The following is a 27615-nucleotide window of genomic DNA, read 5'->3' as shown; positions in this document are numbered from 1 at the left end:
GGCCAATGGCTCCAGGCGTTCTCCTCACAATCATGCTCAGAGATCAGTAGCAACAGATTTCTGCAATCCTGCATTTTCTCATTTCTTTGGCTTTTGTGCTGACTTGCTTCAACAGGCAAGATCTAAACAGCATTTTCCTTGAAATCAGAGAAAAGCCTAGTGACCAAATGAATGGAAAAAAGGTGAAAAGGGAATTCGGTTTAGGGCAGAAGATGCTGACTCTGGATCATAGATGATCTTGGTGATAACATAAGGACATCAAAGTAGAACTATTCTGTAATAGTCGAAGTATGGATAGGAATTACACACATATGTATACAGAATTCATTTCTGGTAGTGTGGGGTGTGAGTGTGCACGTATAGGAATCTTAATACTTCAGAAATGGGGACATATAGGCTGAAAAACGAAAAAGAAAAAATGGAAATTCCTCGGACCAAGACCTGATGAATCTCAGATAAGGGTCACAAGAAGGAAGCAAAAACTTGAAGAAAAATCAGTCAAAAAACTCAGAAAATCTAGTTTTAAGTATTATTATGAAAAATAAGAAAAGTCGGTGCTACCAGAAGAAAATAATCAAATTTGTTACATGAAAGGTAAAAAGAAGAGTGAGCAGAAAAAAAAGATACTTTAATTGTCAAGAGAAAATTCATCTGTTATGACATAATCTTCTCATTTCCCTAAACTGTAGTTTTTGCTACTTTAAAGAAAGGGGATTAAAGAAGGTAATGGAAGTATTTCACTCTAAGTCTCCTGCCAAAAAGAAACTGGGAATACGGGAGTACTTTACCCAAAGCACAGTCAGATATGCATAGTACACTATGATGGGTATTACTGAGGATGAAAAGAAATTCAATGCCTCCTGTGACAAAAACAGACACTTTATTACTCCAGGCAAGCAGAAGGTGATCTGAGGCTACCCAGAAAAACAGAGGCAGGTACAGATGAATGTGAACCCCCCAAAAAGGCAAAGTACTACTGATCTCTTGGGTACTTTTAGTAAATACAACTTATCTTTGATGTAGAGCTTACGAAACTGAAATACGGGGCAAATGACTCTTTTCCTTAGATCTGTTATTTATGATACACAGGCACAATTGCACTCTACTTATTGTGGCCACAGCTATTCATTCCAAATGAATGTTCCACTAGTCAGTTCTGCTTTCAATTCCGCTTCTTTTCTGCTTATCATTTTAAATGGTAACTTACGAAGCTATTCATCTAACTTTGCTTTGTACTGGAATAGAGATTTCAATATAAATATTTTAGATGTAAGTTTTGAATTAAGTGTATGATTAAACATCAAAAGTCAGTAAGGAGTTGACCTTAGAATAGCATTGGGGCTAGGAAAAATTTGTGTTCCTGTATTTTTTTGTATAAAGTGTACTATGTGTTAAAAGGCTGCTGTTTTGTCAAGGCAAAGTGAGAAGGTGCTAAGGGCTGACTATTCTCCTAGTGGAAAGATTCCTTTGGGATATTAATAATCTCCTTGCCAGTAATTAAGTGGGAAATCTCACTATACCCCTGCTTTTTGAGTCTAGTTTGGCTACATGATTAAGTACTAGGTGTTTTTATCCTCAGGGAATAAGAAACAGACAACTGATAGGCTCCCTGCTGACTGGCATTTCTTTTCCTTCCATCCATCCTTTAGAGTTCAAGAGCATTCATCAGGATTTCAGGAATCTTTTAAAGCTGACATAACTTTAAGTATTTTAACTGGAAATAAAGGTACTATTTGTACATGATTTAAAAGTCACATAATCTCTATGCCAAAAATCAAGGAAGCACTCAAAGACAGATGAATTATGACGATACTAGACAGACTGAAAGGGCTTCCATGAATGGAAGGGGTACTCGAAAACAAATTTTGGACCAGAAATTTAACATATCCTTTCTCAGGCTGTGAGCTCTACCTGGAAAAAGCAAGTAGGCAGGATAACAGAGTCATAACTTCTGAGCACTCCCTGCCGCTGCTGCTGCTGCTAAGTCGCTTCAGTCGTGTCCAACTCTGTGTAACCCCATAGACAGCAGCCCACTAGGCTCCCCCGTCTCTGGGATTCTCCAGGCAAGAGTACTGGAGTGGGGTGCCATTTCCTTTCTCCAATGCATGAAAGTGAAAAGTGAAAGTGAAGTTGCTCAGTTGTGTCCGACTCTTAGCGACCCCATGGACTGCAGCCTACCAGGCTCCTTCATCCATGGGATTTTCCAGGCAAGAGTACTGGAGTGGGGTGCCATTGCCTTCTCCTTGAGCATTCCCTACACCCTGCTAAATTCACATTCAGTTGTTTAGGTCAGTAACCCAGAATATTAATCCATTACTTAACTGACAAAGCTATTAAATTCACCACATGTAAAATCTTTAAAAAAAAAAAAAAAAGACCACATAATTCTGAACACTTTAAAATACTCAACTCATTGTAAATCTACTTTTCAATATTTTAAATAAGACATTAAAAAAAAAGACTGCAGCAAGAGGGCTTTGGTCACATTGGACTGCTGCCCACCATAAATGCAGGTCTGTCTTCACATCAGAAAGGTCTCCTTAAACTTAAGGGAAAAAAAAAAAAAAATCACTGGCTTATTTGCCCCACAGGTCCCAAAAATGTAGGAGGAAAGTAACTGCCCAAATTTTGAGGAGAATAGGGCAATTAGTAATGGAAATTTGTAGTGCCAAGAGTCAAACAATTCTCAAGAGTTAAACAAAATACTTTAAAGTCTTTATTAAGGCTGGGTTAGAACTCACACATCTAGAAAGTATCAAGTATCAAAAAACCAGGCATAATGTAAGAATCCATTCTTTTGAGAATATATATATTGCCTTTCCTATCTGCTCACCTGCTTCCCATCAAAATAAATTTTATGTTTCCTATCAAGCCACCCCTCTTTGATATCCTCAGCAATCCTTTTCCCCCTCAAATTTGTTTCTAAGACTTATCTCACTATTAATCCCAGATAGCAAAAACAAATGTTCTTCAAAGATGTCCTCTTTGGGGAATGACTAGGAATCAATAACACTTCTTTCCCAGGTCCCTCATCAGTGGTCCAGAAAGAAACTACTTTAACACTGTGCCACATTATCACTGAGCACTGCTGTGCAGCAGCTGACAGTCATGTGTCTGAAAACAAGGGAGAGGGAGAGAGAGAAAAGGAGAAAGAGATGAGGAAAGTAGAAAGCAAACAAACAAGCATTCAGATTATGACTGTCTATTTTAAAGACATCTTTTATTGAAGGTAGTGACTGGCTAGTTTCTGCTCGAAGTGCCTTTAAAAACTATAGAATCTGGAGTGAAAATAACCAACTCTATCCCCAAAAGGAGGTAAGATGTAACAAATATAGAAAAATGTAATGCTGCTAAATAATTCTAATTAAACTCCTTAAATTTTATAAATGCTGGTATTTGAGCTCAGCATGTTACAGTACATTCTCTTTACCTTTTCTATAGCTTACACTGGTAGAATGAGGTAGGCTGATAGCACATGTGTTAACTGTTATTAGTAATATATCTTAGGAACTTGATTTTTTATCCCCTTTTGTATTCAGCTCCCAGGCAAACATGGTTTACTTAATACTTGATGCATAAGGTCTCAGTATTAGAAGCAAAAAGATATATTTTTCTCATTTAGCATGAAAAGTTTTATGAAGTTTTTTCCCTTACTGTTATCCAAGTATGAAATACTATCTCTAATCTAATTATACATTTTCTTCCCCCATAAGATAGTAATCTATTCTGAAATAGTTAAAAATATATACAGAGAGAAAAGAAAAGTGGGGAAGTATATCATTTTAGTCACTATTAATGAAGCCAGTCAAAAATTTACTGCAGTTTTCCAGCAACAGACTAGTGTAGACAAGGGGAGAGGGGAAGCAAAGTATCTTTGTGGTGTCCTTTAAATGTCAAGTCTCACTTTCCACTTTGAAAAACAGTAAACTTTTTTAACAACTCCAGGTTAAAGACAAATACATAAGTCTGTTCCAACGTACTTTGGCAAAGTAGAGCAGGTGACATAACTACATTATATCTAGAACTTTTTGATGTAAAATTCAAAATATAAATATGTATTTATATAACTGTAAATAAAATTTAAAACTATAGAATAATAAATAACAAAGAAGGAAACAGTATTAAACTCACCAAATACAGAAAACTCTGAAGAAACCAACAGGGGAAGTAAATTAAGGTTCTTCTCTCATTATCAAAGGTAGATAATGAAAGGATAGCAAAGGCAAACACAGAAAGTGAACAGATCTACTGCAACAACGACCCCATATCTGATTCAAATCCAAGCTCTACTGTTTCTCCACTGTGTAACCCCAGGCTGGTTACTGAACTTCTCTGTGTTGCAGGTTCTTTAAAATAAGAATAGTTAACTAATTCCTTTATAAAGTTGTGATGAGAATTAACTTTGTTAACATTAGTTCGCAAGTGCCTGGCATATAATAAGCACTTAATAATTTTTAATCACCTCTGCCATCCATCTTCCTCTTTTGCACAAGGGAGACTGAGAGTCAGAATAACCAGAAATTTCCATTAGAGTAGGAAATACTACCTTGTTCAAAGCTATATCCCCAGCACTATCTGGAATATAGTAGATACTCAATTATTATTATATTGAAATTTGAACTTGTCTCACCACAGGAGTGGGACACACAACTTGGCATGTGGAATCTTAGTTCTCCAAACAGGGATCAAACTTTTGCCCCATGCATTGGAGTTTTAACCAATGAACCACCAGGGAATTTCCTCTCACCATTTTTTAAGAAACAGAGCATGTGTTTTACGTAATGTCTGAAGACATACCGCCTAAAACAAGATGTAAATAACTCAAACACCAAAGGTAAATCAAATCATATTAACACCTAAGAAAAAGGAAGAGCAGAAATTAATGAACTAAAAGCAAACTCCCTGGTCGGGAAGCTAAGGTCCCGCATGTGGTGATGTTCAGCCAAGTAACTGTGCTTCCATAATGCAGTGGTTATCACATTCTCCTCACACTGGAAACGTCCTCAATTTGAAGCCAGGCAGAAACAGGCCTTCTTTTGGGGCTTCCCTGGTGGCTCAGACAGTAAAGAATCTGCCTGCAATGCAGGAGTCCTGGGTTTGATCCCTGGGGTTGGGAAGATCCCAGAAAGGGAATGGCTACCAACTTCAACTCCTGCCTGGAGAATTCAAGGGACGGAGGAGACTGGTGGGCTACAGTTTATGCAGTTACAAAGAGTCAGACACGACTAAGTAACTAACACTAACTAAAAATCTAAAGAAAAGAACAGCCAAGATAAAAGTTGGTTCCCAGAAAACCAACGTGTTTGTAAAAAGAAATATAATTTTTAAACTGAAATAAAGTTTTCTGCAGCAGTATCTAACAGACTGCAAAGGTTTATCTTCAACAGACATCAGTTCCGTTCAGTCATTCAGTTGTGTCCAACTCTTTGCAACCCCATGACCTGCAGCACACCAGGCTTCCCTGTCCATCATCAACTCCTGGAGTTTACTCCAACTCCTGTCCATTAAGTAGGTGATGCCATCTAACCATCTCATCCTCTGTCGCCCCTTCTCCTCCCGCCTCCAATCTTTCCCAGCATCAGGTCTTTTCAAATAAGTCAGTTCTTCCCATCACGTATTGGAGTTTCAGCTTCCGCATCAGCCCTTCCAGTGAATATTCAGGACTGATTTCCTTAGGATTGACTGGTTTGTTCTCCTTGCAGTCCAAGGGACTCTCAAGAGTCTTCTCCAATACCACAGTTCAAAGGCACCATTCTTCAATGCTCAGCTTTCTTTATAGTCCAACTCTCACAACCATACATGACTACTGGAAAAACCACAGCTTTAACTAGATGGACCTTTGCTTGCAAAGTAATGTCTCTGCTTTTTAATGTGCTGTCTAGGTTGATTGTAACTTTTCTTCCAAGGAACAAGCGTCTTTTAATTTCATGGCTACAGTCACCACCTGCAGTGATTTTGGAGCCCAAAAAGATAAAGTCTATCACTGATTCCATTGTTTCCCCATCTATTTGCCATGAAGTGACGGGACCAGATACCATGATCTTAGTTTTCTGAATGTTGAATTTTCGGCCAACTTTTTCACTCTCCTCTTTCACTTTCATCAAGAGGCATGGTTCCAAGTGAATAAAAGTAATTACTTAATCTCCAGTTTCACCACTGTGTGCCTTGGATTATTAGAATCCCATTCTGGAAAGGTAGTCTTAATTGATTTCTGCCCTATCTATGCCAAGTAACCAAGTCTCTAAAGGTCTGTTGTTGGCAACATGCTCTCTGGAATTAATTTTCGTATTGGGGAAGCTTATTTTATTTGTAAGCAATTAAAATATCTCTAGTTAACTTGTGCAGGAAAAATAATAATGGATGTAGAATGCTGTAAAAACCAGGGTCAAAAAAACACCAGGGCAATTCTGGGAATCCAGGAAGCAAGAAACAACCTATAAACTCAACAAGGTGCCATACCAAAAATCACTAAATTCCAAAATTTCTCGTCTATCGTTGAGTCAAACAAACTTTCATCAGGTCAAACATTTCAACTTTTTATTGAGGAAAATTCTAAATAGAAAATAAAAATATTATAATAAATCCAAAGTACCTGCTTTCAAAAATTATCAATACATGCCCAAACTTGTCAGAGTAGTCTTGCTCATCCCTGTCCTCTTAATCCTTTTCTTTTCCCTAAAGGTAATCATCGTTGTTCTTGTTGTCTAATCTCTAAGTCACGTACAACTCTTTGTGATTCCATTAACTACAGCCCACCAGACTCCCCTCTCCACAGGATTTTCCAGGCAAGAGTACTGGGGTGGGTTGCCATTTCCTTCTCCAGGGGGTCTTCCCGACCCAGGGATCAAACTCACATATCCTGCACTGGCAGGCGAATTCTTTACCACTGAGCCACCTGGGAAGCCCATACTTAGAAAATTATCGTTTATCCTTTTATTAATTATTTCTTAAACCAGCAAAAGTTAACACTCACATATCCTTAGACAGTGGTACCACACTGTAATGCCCTTTTCTTAACAATAATTTCACCTAATAATGCTGTGTTTCATCAAGTAGATTTTCAGCATGTATTTTAAAATAAAGACTCTTGGGCACACACAATTTTCTTAACTGCAACACGAAAGGCACTAATCAAAAAAGGAAAAATATAAACTGTGCTTAATTCAACACTTACTAACCAGAAGATGTCATTAACAGAGAGAAAAAGGCAAGCCACAGATAAAAGATAATCACGGTACACATAATCCCATAAGAGACTTGTTCCCAAAATGTAAAACAACAAAACAAAAAGATACACCACAATAAAAAATGAGTATAGAGAGGATTCTGGGAAGATGAAGGAGTAGGAAGCATCAGAACTCTGTCTCGCCATCTAGACACCCCCTGGTCAATGTGCTGAAGGACCACAACTTTCAGAAAAAGACTGGGATCATAAATGCAGTTAATTTTGATCAATTTCAGAACAGCAGCAACTACTCATCGCCCACTCTCTAGCCATACTGTGCACTTGGTTCTGGAGCAGCTGACACACCCTGCAGGAGTCAGGGTGGGTGTAACGACCTGCCCTCAAAATACCTGGGATCTCTGCTGTGATGGCTGGATGCAGCTTCTGATCACAGAGGTGCAGACAACGAGGCCATAGTACTTTTTGTTGTACCACTCCCTCCACTGGGCTTCCCAGGTAGTGCCCGTGGTAAAGAACTCAACTGTCAATGCAGGAGACATAAAAGACTTGGGTTTGATCTCTGGGTCTAAAAGATTCCCTAGAGGAGGGCATGGCAACTCACTCCAGTATTCTTGCCTGGAGAATTCCATGGACAGAGGAGCCAGGCGGGCTACAGCCCATGGGGTCACAAAGAGTCGGACATGACTGAGTAACTGAGCATGACAATGACATTAAAAGAAACTATGGGGGGTGCGGAGATAAATTGGGAGCAGATAGACTTATATGTAAAATAACTGACTCACTTTGCTGGATACCTGAAACTAACACAACACTGTAAATCAACTATACCTCAATACAAAAAAAATTTTTAAAGGGGGAAAACTACCTTAAAGATACTCAAAGAATGAAAAAAGTCAAGGAAACAATGTGTGAACAAAATGTTAATCTCAGCAGACAGAACACATAAAAGGAAACCAATAAATAATTCTGGAGCTGAAGAGAACAATAATAGAAATGAAAATTCATGTAAAGGAATTAAAAGTGGATTTGAGCAGACAGAACAATCAGTAAACTTATGTATTGTTGGAGTCCCAGGAAGACTTGGGGGAGGATAATATTTGAAGAAGGAGCAGCTGAAACTTCCCAAATTTGATGAGAGATGTGAATATAAACATTCAAGAAGCTCAACAATCTCCACCTTTTGACAGACACATGGCGAGATACACTATAATCAATTTTTCAAAAGACAAAGAGAGAATTTTTAAATGCAAGAGAGAAGCAAATCACCACATTCTATGGGTCCTCAATAAAATCACTGGTAGATTTCTCATCAGAAACTTTGGAGGTCAGAAGATAAGAAGTTAATATATTCAAACTGCTAAAAGAAAAAACTGCCAACTAAGACTCCTATATCCAGCAAAACTCTAATTCAAAAAAGAGGCATTCACAGAAAAGCAAATAATGAATGGGATTATGAGCTGCAAGGTGAAAAGACAGGACATTTGTCAGTTAACTCAAAGTAGTATGCAAAAATAAATCTCTCAATAAAGGTATATAAAAAGTTAGAAGAGGGATTTTATTATTATTTCTCCACTTAATTCCTCATCTGTTTCCTCATCTATAAAATGATATTACCTTCTTACAAGATGGTAAGAGATTTAAATAATTAAAAAATACACAAAATGTGAAAAAAAACCAACCAGGAATTCCTGGATTCATAAGATGTACATCAATGAAAAGTCTTTAATATAAAATAAGATTCAATGGTACAGGGAAACAAGAGTTTCTCAAGGTTTTATCATGTTAAGATGATAAAGGTAGTATCTGTGAATGAGAGAGGGCTGGAGAGGAAAGACTGTGAAAAAGAGATACAGGGCTGTTGTGTCATGAAAATGTTGGGCCCTAAGACCCTGATCCAGGACAGTGAGAAGTAGAAGTTAGAATAGCTGTGGCTTGGAAGGAAAAAGCAACAATATTGTGTGGTATAAATGGCTCTTAAGAATGGATAAAAAGGCCAAAAGGCAATGTTACAGAGACAGAAAAACTGAAATAAGATTGTTTTAGGGGGAAAACATGGGTTCAGTTTTGACAGACTGACATGGAAACAGTTGAGAACAAAGTAAAAATGTCCATTAGGCACCTAGGAAAAAATCAAAGACAATGGTTTTCAACCTATGAAACTTCTGAAAAATAGCGATTTTCTACCTCCCAAATCTTTCTGTAATGTGCCTATTTGACAGAAGCTAGGTCACATGAGCAACACAGGGGACTCTTGGAAATGCAGCCTTTAGTATTTCAACCTTTAAAACACAGAAACATACACCAGAAGCCTGTGGAAGTTGTGTTTAGTGAGCTAAGATACCACACTGTCCTTGAGATCTCTTCTCATTCAGACTTCAAGAACATGCTTTTAACACAAAGAGTTTTTATTTTCAACAACAGTTGTATGGACCTTATAATTATAAAGTTGTAAAAGCATGGAACAGGTACTAGATAAAAGATTTCAAGGGAAATTTATCTGTTATAGGTATAGGAGGGTGCAGTAACATCCAATTCCTTTCATAATAATTTTACATTTATTTGTGTGATCAACTGATTAATGTTAATGTCTAATTTTACACACCGTACCAATTAACTAGCAAAAAGTGGGTACTCAATTTTAATGAAAGAATGACACACACTCTACCCCAGATTTTTCTGAATCCGTGTAAGGTGTTAGAACTGGGGACATGTATTTAAAAAAAAAAAAAAAACTGGACTGAAAACAACATGGTATGCATCTTTCTTATAAAGGTAGTAACTACTTATTAATTCAAGTGAAGTAATTTAGAAATATTTCTAATGCAGTTATTGGTAAAGAAACAATAACTGCTGAAAGGTAATGAGAATGCAATAAAAAATGTTGAGAGGACTGAAACAAAGAATGATTGTTTGCTACAAGATTCTACTTACTTAAACCCAAGATATCACGGTATAAATCAGGCAAGATTCTGGATCTATTATTAACTAGCTCATGAACGAAGTTAACCTACAATAGCAGACCTGTACTTTGCCTTACTATTGTGCAAGCTCAGTTGCTCAAATCAAGCCCGACTCTTTGTGGCCCTATGGACTGTAACTCGCCAGGCAAGAATACTGGAGTTGGGTGCCATTTCCTCTCTAGAGAATCTTCCCAACCCAGGGATTGAAACCACTTCTCTTGCATCTCCTGGATTGACAAGTAGATTCTTTATCACTAGCACCACCAATAACTACCTCTCCCTAACAGAGGTGACCAATTTAGCTGTAACAAATCCTAACTTTTCCAAAGGAAAGGTGTCCTGAAGGATTCCTGAAAGACAGTCCTAAAGAATTTCTAACACATTTCCAAAATATCTTCCCCTAGTAATCCAAAAACAATATGAACTATTAGAAATATTTTTAAAAAACTCATCAGTTAAGACACTTTTATCCATTAAAAATACTATTAATATTTTACACTATAAAGTATTTGCTAAAGAAAAAAGAAGAATCACACATGAATTTTGATTAATTTACTAGAAGGACCCCTGACTGGAGTATAAATTCCTTTAGAGGCATCTTAAAAACAAGGCTTTTTAAAAACTAGAAGACAATAATAATGGCAAAAAAGTAGTAGGTTATCTTTAACGTCCCTCACAACTATTTAATAAATAATACAGTGAAGGGTTTAATAAATACTGGTGTTTTCCATTTCTTCTGTAAGATATACTAGATTTTTAGACTATATGATACTTAGTAATGACAAAGCCTATTACCTAGATCCTTTGACCTAATTATTCCTAAAACAAAAAGAATCACCAAATTCTAGGTAAAAATCCAAACTGTTACTTAACTATAGACTTACCCAGGCTTCCTTGTTCAACTGTTAGCACCAACTCATCCATCACCACAGCCCTAAAGTCCAGTTCCTCCTCACAACATTTGGCCTTTAACGCTCGTAAGATCTCTTTTTGGGGATAGTCTTCCCTGATTCGACGATCTGTCAAGAACCACAACTTGGCAGCCACAGAACTACACATCTTGATCTGCTGTTCTTCCTTTCCTGGGATTACTTCGTCCTGAATATAGACTCCTCCTAGATGGAAAAAAAAAATACACATACAAAGTAAATCAAGAAATCTTATTTGTTTTTGCTTTCACACACACAAATAAACACTACAATTATATACTAACCATAAAAAAAATAGGAAAAACTACATCCCTGTATCTTTTCCATCACTACAAACTGGAACAAATAATGTACATTTGTGCAATTACTGTTCAACTGCTTTCCTTATTCCATACATGTATAATTTGCTAGGCTTCCCAGTAAGTGCCAGTAGCAAAGAACCCGGCTGCCAATGCAGGAGACCTAAGAGACTAGGATTCTATCCCTGGGTTGGGATAGTCCCTCAGAAGAGGAAATGGCAACCCACTCCAGTATTCTTGCCTGGAGAATCCCATGGACAGAGGATCTTGGTGGGCTCCAGTCCCCAGGGTCACAAAGAGCTGGACACAACTAAGCACACACAGCTCATGTATAATTTATTATAAACATCTTTACAGGTATGTTTAAAAATGAGAAGGTAGTACCTATATTAACTAGATGAGCATCACTACTGATGTCAATCACCATTTAATCAAAATAAAAATTTGAAAATGTGGTGGAAAATTTTTAAATAACCAAAATAAATGCCAAAGCTCTTCAGTAAAATTTATTTTTCAGTCAAGAGACAGCATGCTTTTACTCAACGTTTTTATTCTACCTTTAAATAGAATTTTTATTAAACAAGCATAGCTTGTTTACTAGAATACCTCCAAAAAAGACAGTGCTAATTCTCAAGAGTTTATATCACGAGTAAGAGAACTGTAAATCATTTTCATGAAAAGTAGCAAAAAGTTACAAGTTTTACTAACAAGCATTAATAGGTGATTTTAACAAATAAAAGATTTCTAGTATTACGCCATATGACACGGCAAAACTAATGCAAAAGGAAAGAATAAGGGAAGCAACGGCCCTACAGATGGACTGCTTTATAGCAGCTGGAACTGGTTTCCTGTGCACCACTCGTGTGCTTTTGCACAGTCTAAACCAGAAGGGCCTGCTCCACAGATGCACACAGTAAGAGCAGAATATCATGGGACAGAGGCACTACCACACACATACACACACAAAACACTCACACCACCCACTCTGTCAAGACCTTGACCCGTCCTGCCTACCACATTCACCCACCTGACCCAGGACCCACCGTCTCAAAGGCATCAGCCACTGGATACCAGGAAATAAGCACAGAAAGGGGTTTAGAGCTCAATTTACACAACAGGAATATGGAATGTGGCCTTCCAGACCAGTGGAAAAGGTCTCACTCAGAAGAAAAAGCTCCACAAGTCACACCAGAGAGATGTCCAGTTTCCACTGAGAGAGAAACTATTAATATAAAAATGCCCTCAAAGTGTTTACAATGGGTAGCTTTTGAAACACCCACTCACTGACCTCCAATACTCAATACCTCTGTGCCTCCACTCACGCTGAAGTCTTGACCACTGTCTGTTTTATTACTGATTTCACTGCATGAAACTGCCCTGCATTACTAGTTCAGTTGTGGCCCCAGTAGAAATCAGGATGGGGCTATAGTAGCCACTGGTAAGTGGGAAGCAGTTACGGTAAATCAGCTTTCAGGAAAATACCGAGGCCACAACAGTAATACACATGATGATTCCAATGATTCTATAATCACACAATAAAAGGCATCCCAAGACTGCAGTCTCGCATAGTCTTGCAGACTCCTAAGAGATGATGCTTGTGAGGATACCAATCTTGTCTGGCCTCATGGCCATAGCTCTGATAGCCTCATGTAGTGAAGTTTGGGTGTTTCTATGCTGGTACATGACCAACAACTACGTGCTCAGATTAGGCTCCCTATCTCTTTTCATTTTCTTTTTAATGAAGAGGCTCTAAATCCTCTTGCACCCAGGGTTCTAAGAAAGAAAACGATGTTACCTCTCTGTCTGGGTGAGGTGAAGCAAAGATTGCCACAAATGCACCCCAGCTTTTCAAGGAGGGTTGCCTGAACCCCCTAATGCAGAACTGGAAGAATGCTATTACCCTGCAGAAGAAGGTAGAGACTACGTTGATGATGTCAATGGCTATGGTTCCTCAAAGCCCACCTAAGTGGCAGACAACATGGGGGTTGTCACCCTGTGCTGCACTGACATATCCTCATGTACAACACTTAAAAATCTTCAGAATATTGTTATGCCCTGGTTTTCTTGTAGTTTTGCAGAGGTATGTGGCAACACTGTGTTCCAACTCAGTCTTCCTGTACACCAAGTCAATGGCATCACCAGGTTATAAAAGGCAAAGTGTGTTTAACCATCCACCTTACTGTTCCATTGGTGTTGGTATCTTCAAATGACACCTGTCTAGATTTTTATCTACTACAATCTTACTCATCTCCAGAGACCACTTATTGCCAGAGACTGAAAGGGTACAACGTCTTCTTTGCTCAATGGTCCACTCCAGTTTTCATAGGAGGGTAAGTGGCTTGGTGCTCAGGGATGCTGCTACAGTGGCTGTTTGTCTTTTTCAGGCTGTTCCATTGGGATCCACATCTAACCATGTGACAATGTAACGCAGGAAACAGGCAAGTGAAGACGCCAACCACAAAGGCACAGGCTCTGTGTCCCCAACTGTCCCCATCCATATAGCCCCTCCTGGCCTGAGAGGCCACCAATGCACTCCTATGCGCCACAGACCAATAGATTGGTGTCTCCTCCCCTATTATTTTAAAACATCTACTTTTCTTTTTCCCAACCTCTTAACATGAAGGAAAACGATAAAAAGTCAAAAGCATAACCATAAATCTACACAGCCTAGGAGCCCAAAGTATGCCAATAAAAGGACTACCTTGAAGTTCAAATCATATTCACTATTTTAAAAGACAGGAGGGAATTCCCTGGAGGTCCAGTGGTTAAGACTCTGCTTCCACTGCAGGGGGCACAAGGTGAATCCCTTGTTGGGTAACTAAGAACTTGCAAGCTGTGCCACACAGCAATCAATCAATCAATGACAAGAAAGGGTCCCTTGTAAAATAAAATGGTTTCCCCCTTTTCCCCTGACATTTAACTGAGTAAGTCTGGCTACCCAATAATATATCTGTATGAGAAGAATTTATTCTCCAAGAGTGTAAGATAAATACAGCATTTGCAAATGTCCACATAGGAGCTTATTTTTCTTCTTGGAATGTAAAATCAGATCTACTAACTATCATCCTCTTCATCTAAAAGTACCAAGGAAAATGATATATAAATATCAGATACTAAGTGAATGCTAAAATAGCATTTTTGAAATAGAGGAAATTTATAAAATTTAATTTTATATTAGAGATAGTTTTTCTGTGAAAATTATGGATAAGCACACCAATTTATCTTTATCTGTTATCTTCCAATAATCCAGGCAAGGCTAATTAAATGAGAATCCTAAGATGCTTCTTCATTTATTTTTCTTGAGAGGCCTCTTCCCAATGGTAATTATTCTGCTAAGGAAAAAGCAAAATCACAGTCCAGCATCTGATAATATTAAGGACATCTCTTACTACTAGAAAAAATCTTTATTCCAGATAAGATACATCAAATGAACTCAGAATAAGAAGACAGAAAAGGAAAAAATGTTGGGAAAAATATATATACACTTACATCAAAACTAGGATTTACTCCATTTGGCAATTACTACAGATATGCTTTCAATGACATCATTCTGTCCTGGATGTGAAATACAGGAGCTGGATCCGGTTTATACAGACAAATAACAAATGTGTGAACAGTCAGTCTTTGCCTATTATCTTCTCTAACTCTTTTCTCCTGACAGCCCTCCTCCTGTACATAATCCCCAGGGCTTCATTCTGAAATCTTTCTTTCCATTCTCTAGAAAACTCATTCTTAGCCCAGCTTCAACTACTACCACTGACCTACTAAATATATTTTTCCAACCAGGAGTTCAACTGAATTTCAGATCCTGTTTTAATGTGCCTAATGGGCATCCCTAACTCAGTGCCTCCCACTACTGCCTCAGTTAAGCAAGCAAAGAACTATAATACATATTTATTGAATATGGATTGAATTTCAATAAAATTCCAATTTTACTGAATTGGATTTGCACAGTTCAAGCCACGCTGTTCAAGAATCAACTCTGTGTGTGTGTGTGTGTGTGTGAGAGACATGATATATATTATAAACAGATGATCTAATAGAATCACAATGTTTAAAGATGTTAATGACATGCCTTATCAAACTCCAAACTGAATAATGAATTATTTTAAAACTGAAAGTTAAATGAACATTACTTCAAATTAAACCTTGGATATTACTAGTCAAAGTACCATATTACTATGGTTTTCCCAGTAGTCATGTATGGATGTGAGAGTTGGACTATAAAGAAAGCTGAGCACTGAAGAATTGATGCTTTTGAACTGTGGTGTTGGAGAAGATCCTTGGGAGTCCCTTGGACTGCAAGGAGATCCAACCAGTCCATCCTAAAGGAAATCAGCCCTGAATATTCATTGGAAGGACTGATCCTGAAGCCGAAATTCCAATACTTGGGACACCTGATGGGAAGAACTGACTCATTTCAAAAGACCCTGACGCTGGGAAAGATTGAAGGCAGGGGCGTGGGGGGGGTGGGGGGGGGGAGACGACAGAGGATGAAATGGTTGGATGACATCACTGATTCGATGGACATGAGTTTGAGCAAGCTCCAAAGTTGGTGATGGACATGGAAGCCTGGAGTGCTACAGTCCATGGGGTCGCAAAGAGTCAGACACAACTGAGCAATTAAACTGAACTGATTACAGTAACCATTTACAGATTAAGAAATGTACGTTAATACAATTAAAAAATGCACCTATTTTTTTTTATTAAGTGATACTAAATAGCATAGCCTGAATTTCCAAAGATGTTCCTTCAGTCCCAACAACGTCCCTCCAAATCATACTACCCACCTATATTGACTTCAATTAAAACTTTTAACACCTACTTTATTATGCTTAAGGTTTTTAACCAAGGATCTGATTATCAATGCTTTTCTCTCAATAAATTCTAATGCTTCCCTCCTCCCCCCCAAACCCAAGAAAACACAATTTGGAATATATATGAAATTTATCCTTTTTCCTTTCCTTGTCTTATCCAAAGGTCTCTATAAGAGGTGGGACTGTATTACTGTTACAAATAAGAGTGGGAATAAGAGGCAGAGGGACAAAAGCATTAAGAAGGATGAGAGAAAGGAAGAAACACTTTAGTATGTATATGTGGTGGTGGAGGGTGCGATTTATTAAAGGTACAGAAAATAAAGAACTAAAGAGCCCCTCGATGACAGTAAATGAGGAGAGTGAAAAAGCTGGCTTAAAACACAACATTCAAAAAACTAAGATCATGGCATCCAGTCCCATAATTTCATGGCAAACAGAAGGGGATAAAATGGAAAAAGTGACAGACTTTCTTTTCCTGTGTTCCAAAATCACTGTGTATGGTGACTACAGACTTAAATCGAAGAAAGTAGAGAAAACCACTAGACCATTCAGGTATGACCTAAATCAAATCCCGTATGATTATACAGTGGAAATGAGGAATAGACTCAAGGGATTAGATCTGATAGAGTGCCTGAAGAACTATGGACGGAGGTTTGTGACACTGTACAGGAGGCAGTAATCAAGACCGCCCCCAAGAAAAAGAAATGCAAAAAGGCAATATCGCTGTCTGAGGAGGCCTTACAAATAGCTGTGAAAAGAAGAGAAGCAAAAGAGCAAAGGAGAAAAGGAAAGCTATACCCATGTGAATGCAGAGTTCCAAAGAATAGCAAGGACAGATAAGAAAGCCTTCCCCAATGATCAGTGCAAAGAACAGAGGAAAACAATAGAATAGAAAAGACTAGAGATCTCTTCAAGAAAATTAGACAAGGAAACATTTCATGGATAGATGGGCACAATAAAGGACAGAAATGGTATGGGCCTAACAGAAGCAGAAGATATTAAGAAGAGGTGAATACACAGAAGAACTATACAAAAAAGATCTTCATGATGCAGATAATCACAATGGTATCATTCACCTAGAGCCAGACATCCTGGAATGCGAAGTCAAGTGGGCCTTAGGAAGCATCACTACAAACAAAGCTAGTGGAGGTGATGGAATTCCAGTTGAGCTATTTCAAATCCTAAAAGATGATGCTGTGAAAGTGCCCACTGAAATGTTGTGAAGTAATTAGCCTCCAACTAATAAATAAAAAATAAATAAATAAAATTAAAAAAAAAAAAAAAAAGAAAGTGCTGCACCCAATATGCCAGCAAATTTGGAAAACTCAGCAGTGGCCACAGGACTGGAAAAGGTCAGTTTTCATTCCAATCCCAAAGAAAGGCAACGCCAAAGAATGTTCAAACTACCACACAATTGCACTCATCTCACACGCTAGCAAAGTATGCTCAAAATTCTCCAAGCCAGGCTTCAACAATACGTGATCTTCCAGATGTTCAAGCTGGACTTAGAAAAGGCAGAGGAACCAGAGATCAAATTGCCAACATCCACTGGATCATTAAAAAAGCAAGAGAGTTCCAGAAAAACATCTATTTCTGCTTTATTGACTATGCCAAAGCCTTTGACTGTGTGGATCACAACAAACTGTGGAAAATTCTCAAAGAGCTGGGAATACCAGACCACCTGACCTGCCTCTTGAGAAATCTGCATGCAGGTCAGGAAGCAACAGTTATAACTGGACATGGAACAACAGACTGGTTCCAAATAGGAAAAGGAATACGTCAAGGCTATATACTGTCACCCTGCTTATTTAACTTATATGCAGAGTACATCATGAGAAACGCTGGGCTGGAGGAAGCACAAGCTGGAATCAAGACTGCCGGGAGAAATATCAATAACCTCAGATATGCAGATGACACCACCCTTATGGCAGAATGTGAAGAACTAAAGAGCCTCTTGATGAAAGTGAAAGAGGAGAGTGAAAAAGGTGGCTGAAAATTCAACATGCAGAAAACCAAGATCATGGCATCTGGTCCCATCACTTCATGGCAAATAGATGGGGAAACAGTGGAAACAGTGACAGACTTTATTTTGGGGGGCTCCAAAATCACTGCAGATGGTGACTGCAGCCATGAAATTAAAAGACGCTTGGTCCTTGGAAGAAAAGTTATGGCCAACCTAGAGAGCATATTAAAAAGCAGAGACATTACTTTGCCAACAAAGGTCTGTCTAGTCAAAGCTATGGTTTTTCCAATAGTCATGTATAGATGTGAGACTTGGACTATAAAGAAAGCTGAGCACTGAAGAATTGATGCTTTTGAACTGTGGTGTCGGAGAAGACTCTCGAGAGAGTCCCTTGGACTTCAAGGAGATCTAACCAGTCCATCCTAAAGGAAATGAGTCCTGAATATTCATTGGAAGGACTGATGCTGAAGCTGAAACTCCAATATTTTATTATCCTGATGCATAGAGCCAACTCATTGGAAAAGACCCTGATGATGGGAAGGCTTGAAGGCAAAAGGAGAAGAGGGAGATTGAGGATGAGATGGTCAGATAGCATCACCAACTCAACGTACCTGAATTTCAGCAAACTCTGCAGTCTATGGGGTCTGAAAGAGTCGGACATGACTCAAGAAACTGAACAACCACCACAAAAGAAAATGAATGATAAAATGAAAACCTCAGAAGAGTCTCAATCAATCAATTAGTAGTGTTAGACCTGGGGGCTTCCCTCGTGGTCCAATGGCTAAGACTCTGTGCTCCTCATGCAGGGGGCACAGATTCAACCCCTGGTCAAGGAACTAAATCCCAAATGCCATAATTAAAGATGCCATCTTTCACAACTAAGACCCAGGGCAGCCAAACCAATGAATAAATACAGTTTTCTGAAGTGTTATACACCTGTTATCCCATTACCCACTAAACGACTGTCCCTTTGAAACTTGCAGAGGTACTTCCTCTAAAATCTCATCCTTTAGCTAAGATGCCACTTTAACAATAATATCACTGTTTGGACACCATTTTCATCAGCACATTAACTTGATGGTAGACTGAAATGCTTTGAAAGTAGGAGCAGGAGGTTAGGTATTAATCAAAGATTACAGTGATAGAAAAGAAATGTATGACAGTCCCCTCATTATTCTTGAAAGACTATACCTCAAAAAACAGCAAATAGCTAATTTTCCAAATTTTATATGACACATTCATTCACGCTCTCCATATGACACCCTTTTTTAAAAAACGTGTACACATGATTTGGGGGGTGAAAAAATGAGAGGATAGCCATTTTTCTGTACAGACTCAATAGGGACCCTCCATCAAAAGACATAAGAAAAACAGTAAAACACTGAGTGTCTACACAGAAACAGAAAACAATGAAGGTAAAGAAAGGCAACACTTTGGAACATATAAACAAGCACCTATAAATTCCCCCTTTTATACAAAGAAACATAAGCAAAGACAAAAAGCAAAACAATGCATACAAGTGGGTTTAAAAACATTCTCCATTTATAGTTCACAAAACATTCCCCCCACCTTTTTATTAAGATTGTTGTTGTGGAATATTTTTATTGAAAATTTGAAAATTTGCTACAATATTGGACTTTATTTGAAAATTTGCTACAATATTGCTTCTGTTTTATGTTTCAGTCTTTTGGTGGAGAGATATGTGGTAGCTTAGCTTCTCCACCAGGGATGGAACATACACCCCCTACACTGGAAGGGGAAGTCTTAACCACTGGACTGCCAGGGAAGTCCCTATATTTTGTTATTTAATCTGCACACAACTATGTGAATGTCATTTGGTCCACATATAATTATGTGAGAAACACAGGCATAACATATCCCATCTTAAAGGGATGACCTGCCCAAGATATCACAATAGTAGATCCAAGACTGGGATTCAGGTTTTTCAATTTCTCTGAACTACTTTGATACTTAAAGATACTGAAGGGAATTTAAATAAAGAAAATAAATTCACTTTTGAGTGCTTACATGTACCAAATACGATGTTAGACAGTTTATTTGTATCTTCTCATTTAATCCTCACAATCTTCCCCATGACACATTATTATCATCATTTGGCAGGTGAAGCTAAACTAGCAGAGAGGTCACTTGTCTAAATTAGAAAGAGGAAGAGCCCAGAGTCACTTCAAATTCCACATACTGGATAGCAGAGACTGCCACTTGCTTCCCAATATCCACTATCTTCTTACCCCTCAGCAATAATGTATCTGATATCTAGCTGAGCAAAGTGTCATAGGACTAAGAACCTTTATTTGTATTCCCTAGGTTTTCTCGCAACTAAATGTGATCAAAGAGCACTGAGTCAAAGTACTGCACTCCAACTTTCAGGAAGCATACTCAAAGGATGTACTCTTCCTTGGTCCTTGCTCCAGTTGTTATGTATCTCTAACATCCATTTGGAGTAAGTCAATTCTAAGAAAAGCACAGCTACATGTTAGAAGAACTTGACTGCACAGTGCCATAGCCTTAAACTGTTTACTATCTCTTTTTCATGAGGAAGAAATAAATTTAACTTATGTCAATGATATCTGGGGATTCATTTATAGTCAAAAAAGATAAACTACTAAATATACAAAACAGTCAATTGCATAATACATTTAATTAATGAGTATCTACTATGCACTTTATCTGAAGACACTGAAAATCATGGTAAGAAATGAAGTCTCAGCCATCAGAGAACTAAAAATGACCTGATGTTAAAATGTCATGAACAAGAAAGTGTTCAGTATGACTAAGCACTAGGAAAATGCAAACAAAAACATGAAACTACCCCACACACAGGATGATTACTATCAAAAAGAAAAAAGAACAATAACAACAGAAAATAACAAGTGTTGGGGAGGATGTGGAGAAACTGGAAGCCTTGCAAACTGTTGGTGGGAATGTTAAATAGTGCAGCTGCTATGGAAAACAGTATGGCAGTTCCTCAAAAAATTAAAAATAGAATCAACATACAATCCAGGAATTCCACTTTTAGGTATATACCCAGAAGAACTGAAAGCTGAGTCTTAAAGAGGTATTTGTACACACATGCAGCATTATTCACAACAGCTCAAGGGCAGATGCAAGCCACCTTTATGCCAGATGAATAAATAAAAATGCACTATACATACAATGTCTTTGAAAGACATCAGATTCTGTTACATGCTTAATATGAATGAATCTTATGCTCCAGTACTAGAGTACTCAAACTCACAGAGACAGAAAGCATAATGATGGCTGTTAATGGCTGGGGCCCTGAGACTGGGGAGTTAAATGTTTATGGGTACAGGTTGTCGACAATGCAGGACAAAGAAAAGAGTTCTGGAGATGGCTATGGTGGTGGCTGCACAATATATGTGTACTTAATACCACTAAACTCTTAAGATGGCAAAATTTAGGTGTATACTATACCGTAAAAAGAAAACAGGAAAAAGGAAGAAAAAATTGTCAGGAACAAATTAACATGCAAATGTTCACACATTCCCAACTAAAGGGCCTGAAATGCTACCTTTAAATAATCTGTAGGTTAGTTACTAAAATCCTTAAAATGCTTTGTGGTATAAAGAAAACCTATGTTTTCTCTGGAATCCAAATAACATTTCTAATGATTTCACTTAACAGAGAAATGTTACATCAGAGTATCTCTGGAACGTGGCACAAAATTTCAAAAATGTTCCTGAGATGCAATGCACAGTACAGCTCAAAGTTCATCACATTTAACATGTTAAATGTTGGGGCTTCTTTCCAAATTTTCTTTCTCGACACTATGCTGAAAAAAACAATTGGGAAGCTGTTAATATATTCAATAAGGCTTTACGGATACAGTTAATTACATCACATGTCAAAGGAATAAGCTAACAACTGAGAACTCCAAAACATCAGGGAAGAATTCCAATGCTGCTATAATTGGGCAAATGCATATGTATTTTCAAGATGCAGTTTTCTGATAAAGTATCAAAAGACTGAAATGATGCCAAATACAGAAGAGCAGAGCAGTAAGAACAGGTCTGATCTTATATAGCCAATCCATGCTCTATCTTTTTATTTCTAATAACATGAAGGTAAGAGCTAGTATTATAAGTGGTTAAGAAAGACAAGAGAGAAAGGAGGACTGTTAAGCTGAACAGAGCAAAAACATTTAAGGGGCAGTTTTTGTTTGTTTTTACCACATTTTGTGGTGTGCTGTCACTTTTGAAAGAAAGGTAGTAAAAAAAAATTGGCATAACAATATTCACACAAATTTGTTCTGCTAACTCATCAATTCACAGATAGAGTAGACTCCTCAAGACACTGAAGAGAGAAGTCACTGACAGGGCAAAGAACAGAGAACAATGAAGTTAAACCATACACTTTATGAGGACAGAATCCCCATCTATTTTATTCTCTACTAATATCCCCAATGGGAAGCACAGAACCTCAGAAAGGACAGGGTTAAGAGTTAGGGAGTTACTTTAAAGGAATTTGTTATACTGAAGTATAACTGGAGATTAAAAAAACATAGCTATTTTCAATATTAAACACCAACACCAAGCAAACTGCCACATAATATCTCAATGTAACTGTTAGAAATTTAAGTTTTAGTTTCTCATAAAAAACAAACAACCCAAACCTACTGCTACTTCCCATCCTTGTTATACAACTGATATTGAAATAATTACTTTTGTTAACAATTAAGTAGGGGCTAGGGTTAGGGTCAGTAAGGAGAGGAAAAAAGATATAAGCAGATGGGTTCCATGCACACCAGACTCTAAGGGAGTAGAGCTGGCTAGCTCTGTGGCTTTTGTCCTCCAAGCCAATTTTGAAAGGGAAAAAACACTGGAAAAGAAAACACTGAAAACAACACCATGGCATCAGTTACCACGAAGCCAGAAAATCAGTCCTTTTCTGCAAGCTGAACACTTACACAGATATGTACGGCACATAAATCTAAAGTATATAATAAACATATTTTTGAAGGTATTATTTCTTAATGACCCTAAAAATATGACAAGCAGGAAAATTCCCAAGCACTGAAAGACAATTTACCCAACCTCTGCACCTAATCTCCCCTATTCAACCTCTCTTGAAACAACTGCACATGCCAGTACAGCTAACATTGAATACTACTACTTTTTTCATTGTCCTTATCATAATCTACTCCCTCAATTAAATAACACTTCTAAAGGTTCTTTTCTCAAATGCTTATGACAATACACTTGCAGAGAGCACTCTTCAAAAACTAACCAGCCATAAAGTCTCTACAAATCTATATCACTTAAGTACTCCCCCACCAAGAAAACAGCTATCAGCAAACAACATACAATAAAACTCAATTTTCTCTCTCTTCGTGGGTTGTTCACAGGTACAGATGTTCTTTCTCCACCCATTTTCTGTATTTAGCTTTCTATCTGCTCCCCAGAGGAAAATGTTATGTCCCAAAGTGTGGAACAATTCATTCTGCTCTGTCCCATTCCCCTGATCTGGCCCAGTGTTCAGTCCTTCAGATCAGACGGAGAAGAGACAACTTGAGATCAGTCTAGTGACTTATCCAGTAGCAAATTCCAGGTGACTACAAATAGGGGAAAGTAAAAATTGGGAGATAATTTGAAAGATATGTTTCATCTTGTGTCCCAACAAAGTAATGCACTAAGCTTGGTTGGTGTTCAGAGGAAAAAACGAACCTTCACTTTAGAACTTTCTTTACAATATGGCTAGGAAGTGTTAGAATATTTATAAAATACTGCTGGTAATTTCCCTCTGGTGAGCAAAAGAGGACAAAATGAGAAGGGAAAGGGGGGGGATAATTTCTTGTTGTTACTCTCTCCTCCATCCCTAGGTGTCATATTCAAGATGAAACAGGAGAAATGATTAACTTATCCAACCAGGAACTGGGCTTCCCAGGTTAGATCCCTGGGTCAGAAAGATCCCATGGAGTGGGAATACTCCAGTATTCTTGACCGAAGAATCCCATGGACAGAGGGCTGCAGCCCATGAGGTCGCAGCAAGGAGCTGAACACAGCTGAGCACGCATGGATATCATAACCAGAAACTAAGATCAGTGGAATTTTAGCTGGTAGCCACAAGTCTTGAAGTTTGATATTTAACAGCTCCTTACCCCCTGCAGGGAGAAAGGCAGGATGAGAAAACTGGCTCTTGACTAAGTAGAGGACTCTCAATGTGATTGAACATAAGACAGAATTTGCTGTTCCCCTTCTTGGCTCTCAGAAGCACAGACTGCCCACCTTCCCCAACAAGCAGACTCCAGCACCTGGGGGCAAGGATAAGAGAAGATAAGAGAAAACAAGGGAAACAGAGCCAGAAAAACATCAGCCATGTTGCCAAACTAACAACTAAATCTATGACAGGTGAAGAAGGAAACTAATAGCTAACCAAGACAGAATAGAAAAAACAAAAGATCACGTCAAAACAGAATAGGCCCCCTCCCCTTTGACACACCAACCAAATAATATCCAGTAACCAATATAAAAGAAATTTTAACTGTCACTACCTTACAACTATATGAGAGCCTTTCATTCTGAAAGTTAGAAAATAAATGGTGACTCTCCATGACTGAAATTTCAGAGGCTGTTTTTAATCCAAATGAATATTGAAAAGTGTTTGGACAATCAACTGTTTTTTTCAACGACCTTGAAACTATCCGATGTTATCAAAGTGAGGTTTAAAATAAACACTATTTACATTTTAATGGTTAGTTAAAACTTAAGTCTGTTCATAAACAGCCCATAATCAACCTATCAAGCCCACAAAAAGAAAATCCTCCATATTACGCTGCCCAGTTTCCATACAGATTTCAAATCTAACCCAACTCCACAAAGATGTGGGAACAAGTCTGGTAATTAATGGGAAAACAGCACAATGAAAGAATTTACAAGGAGGTTACATGGAGCACGGTTAGTATAAAAATCCCACTCCCAGAAGAGAATTAACGCCCCATCTATATTCACACACATACGGGGGATAAAACAAATCTGCTACCAGAGATGAGGACAAATTAGTAAGGCAAATCTGAAGTTATTAGCGTCTTAACTATTTTGTATTGGGGGGGGGGGTGGTTAAAAGATTTGCATTATGGTCAAATGCCTTAAAACAAATCATGGCAAGGAATTATTAAATGTCACCCGATTCTTATCCAGAGGACTGTCAAAAGGAAAACGAGGAATGGCTGTCACTTTCTAAAACGTAAGGAGGAAACCGTGAAATCAGAACAGAATTAACTGCAGGACCATCACCACCCCCGCCTCGGTCTCACACCACAGGAATCCGTCTGATGGCACCAGGGGCGGCAGCGATTACCGAACTCCCGGGAACAGGTTAGCGCCACGCGTGTGCGGCTCGGCCGCGCCTTCCCGGGTCACCACACCCCCTCGCCGAGGGGGGACCGCACTGCTCCGCGTCCGAAGCCGCCGCCACCTCCCTCCCTCCAGCTTCCCGCACCGGCATCCTCAACCCCTCTCGGCGCGCACGCCCCGCCCGGGGTCCGCCTCGCGCCCGCCGCCGCCGGCTCTGAGGCGACCACCGGCTTCCACAAAACCCGGCCTCCGGCGGCTCCCCGGCCCGGGCCGGCTCCTCCGGAGCACGTTCGGCCCCAACTCGGCCGCGGTGGGCGGGGAGCGGGGGGGGGGGAGGTGAGGCGGAGGGCGGGGGGGTGAGGCGGAGGGCGGGAGCGCCTCCACCTCTCGCCACGACCCCCGGGGAAGGACGCGAGGGTCCAGCTCACCTGGCTCGGACGGCTCCTCCCTCGCTCTTGGCCGGCGGCGCCGGGCTGGGGGCCTCTGAGGGCAGCGCGGGCGGCCAGGCGGGCTGGAAGTCCGAGAAGGGGAGGAGGGGGAGGGGGAGGGGGTCGGGATGCCGGGAGCCGCCTCCTTTCTCCGCTGCCGCCGCCGCCGCGACTCCAGCAGCCAGGCCCGGCGCCCTCGCCCACTCACCCCCCGCCCCCTTGCTCACAGCCGCGCGGTTGGTGTGGCTCTCCCTCACCCACACCCCGGCACACACTCAACCCCCCCACACACACACTCACCCCCGGCCGCTCCTTACTCCCTCACACTCTCTTCACACTCCCTCACTCGCCTGGCGTGCGCGCGCGCGCGCGCGACCCCGCTCTCACACAGCGCGCGCGACGCCGGCGGGGGCCGCCCCGCGCTCCCTGAGACCGAAGCGCCGCGCACCGCCCGCCCGCGTGCCGAGGACCCGCGCGCAACACCCGGCCCCGCCCTCCAGGCGCTGCTGCGGCGCGGCCGCGGGCCGGGGGGGCGGCGGCCGGCGAGCGAGGGGCTGAGCCAGCTAGCCAGCCTGTCGAACCCGGCCGAGGGGATCTGACACCTGCGTCGGGACCCGCCCCTCAGGCGCCCTGTCCCCATTCGCAGCCCTTGCGGCCTCTGGGGTCGAGGCGAGGCGGTGGGCGCGCGCACCCGGAGGGCTATGGGAGCGCGAGGGCGCTTCGAGGACGCGCCTTCCCCACCCGCCCCCAAACCGTCCTCACTGAGAAAGGGAAACCGGTGGAGGGGCGAGGTCTGTTCCCAACTCGAAACCGCGTGGTGAATCCCTTCCGTTGTACACACCCTCCCCGCCCTCACAACCCCTCCTCGGGGTCCACTTAGTCCACCCCTGACGCGAGCCCCCTGAGTCCCCGGACGCGGTGGGCGGTGTCCGTGTCCGCCCCTCGGCGCCTCCCGCCCGGCCCCGCCCACCGCCCGCGCTCCCCTGCGGACCCCGGTCCCCGCGAGTCCTTTCAAACGGTGGTCTTCCCTCCGGAGGCAGGAGGGAAAGATCTGGGGACAAAGATCGTAAATACCTCTGAGGTCCTTCTCCGTGATCAGAGTAAGGACAATGTATAGTGTGAGGCCAATTTTTAACGACATCGTATGTTCTCAGGGCTTTTGGCAGGTTTTAAGATGCAGGCGGGGCCGCGTGGCACAGCCAGCTTTACCACTTAGAAACCAGTGTAAACCTTGGGCAAATGAAGTTATCTAACTTTCTCTGAGCCTTTGTTCTGAACAGCGTATGTTCCAAGGTTGCTGTGAGAATGAAATGTGATAATACACTTGCATTTTGTAAATACTCAAGCTCTGCGTAAAAAGGAACGTTCACTTCAGTATGTTTCTTCACAATATGGCTGAGAAGGAACAGATTTTTAAAAAGATGATGCTGATATTTTCACGCTGGTGAGGAACGTCCAAAAACGCCTCTGCAAAGGAGCGTAAGAATATGAATCTGTCGAAAACAGCCCAAATGTAGACTGAAAGGTAAATGGGGAAGGAAGATGTGTATAGGTAGGAAGGAATACTATTCAGCCATTAAAAAGAATGGAATAGTGCGGTTTGTAGAAAGGTGGATGACCCTAGAAAGTATCCATACTGAATGAAGTTAAACCAGACAAAGACCAATACCATATGATATCACTTATATGTGGAATCTAAAAT

At 40.2% G+C, this 27615-nt stretch overlaps 1 protein-coding gene across 7 annotated transcripts in view; it reads right to left on the bottom strand.

Moving 5' to 3' along the window:
• Positions 1 to 26797, bottom strand: part of RIMKLB (ribosomal modification protein rimK like family member B) — a 39403-nt gene extending 12606 nt beyond the window's left edge. Inside the window, exons 1-3 of one of the 7 annotated variants that reach the window (XM_043440358.1) lie at positions 26676 to 26703; positions 25914 to 25996; positions 11031 to 11261 (exon numbers count right to left, since the gene is read on the bottom strand). In XM_043440358.1, coding sequence (XP_043296293.1) covers positions 11031 to 11205 — 175 coding nt within the window. In that variant the 5' untranslated portion in view covers positions 11206 to 11261; positions 25914 to 25996; positions 26676 to 26703. Of the gene's footprint in view, positions 1 to 11030; positions 11262 to 24290; positions 24909 to 25489; positions 25652 to 25913; positions 25997 to 26213; positions 26572 to 26675 lie in introns of those variants that run through there. The other 6 variants (XM_043440357.1, XM_043440362.1, XM_043440363.1 and 3 more) reach the window with 6 other exon arrangements.
• Positions 26798 to 27615: the final 818 nt, after the last annotated feature.

Source organism: Cervus canadensis, chromosome 21 (assembly GCF_019320065.1).
Source record: "Cervus canadensis isolate Bull #8, Minnesota chromosome 21, ASM1932006v1, whole genome shotgun sequence".
In the NCBI taxonomy this organism is placed as follows: Eukaryota; Metazoa; Chordata; class Mammalia; order Artiodactyla; family Cervidae; genus Cervus; species Cervus canadensis.
The sequence above is the reverse complement of the archived record's forward strand: the minus strand, read 5'-3'. Positions and strand labels throughout refer to the sequence as shown.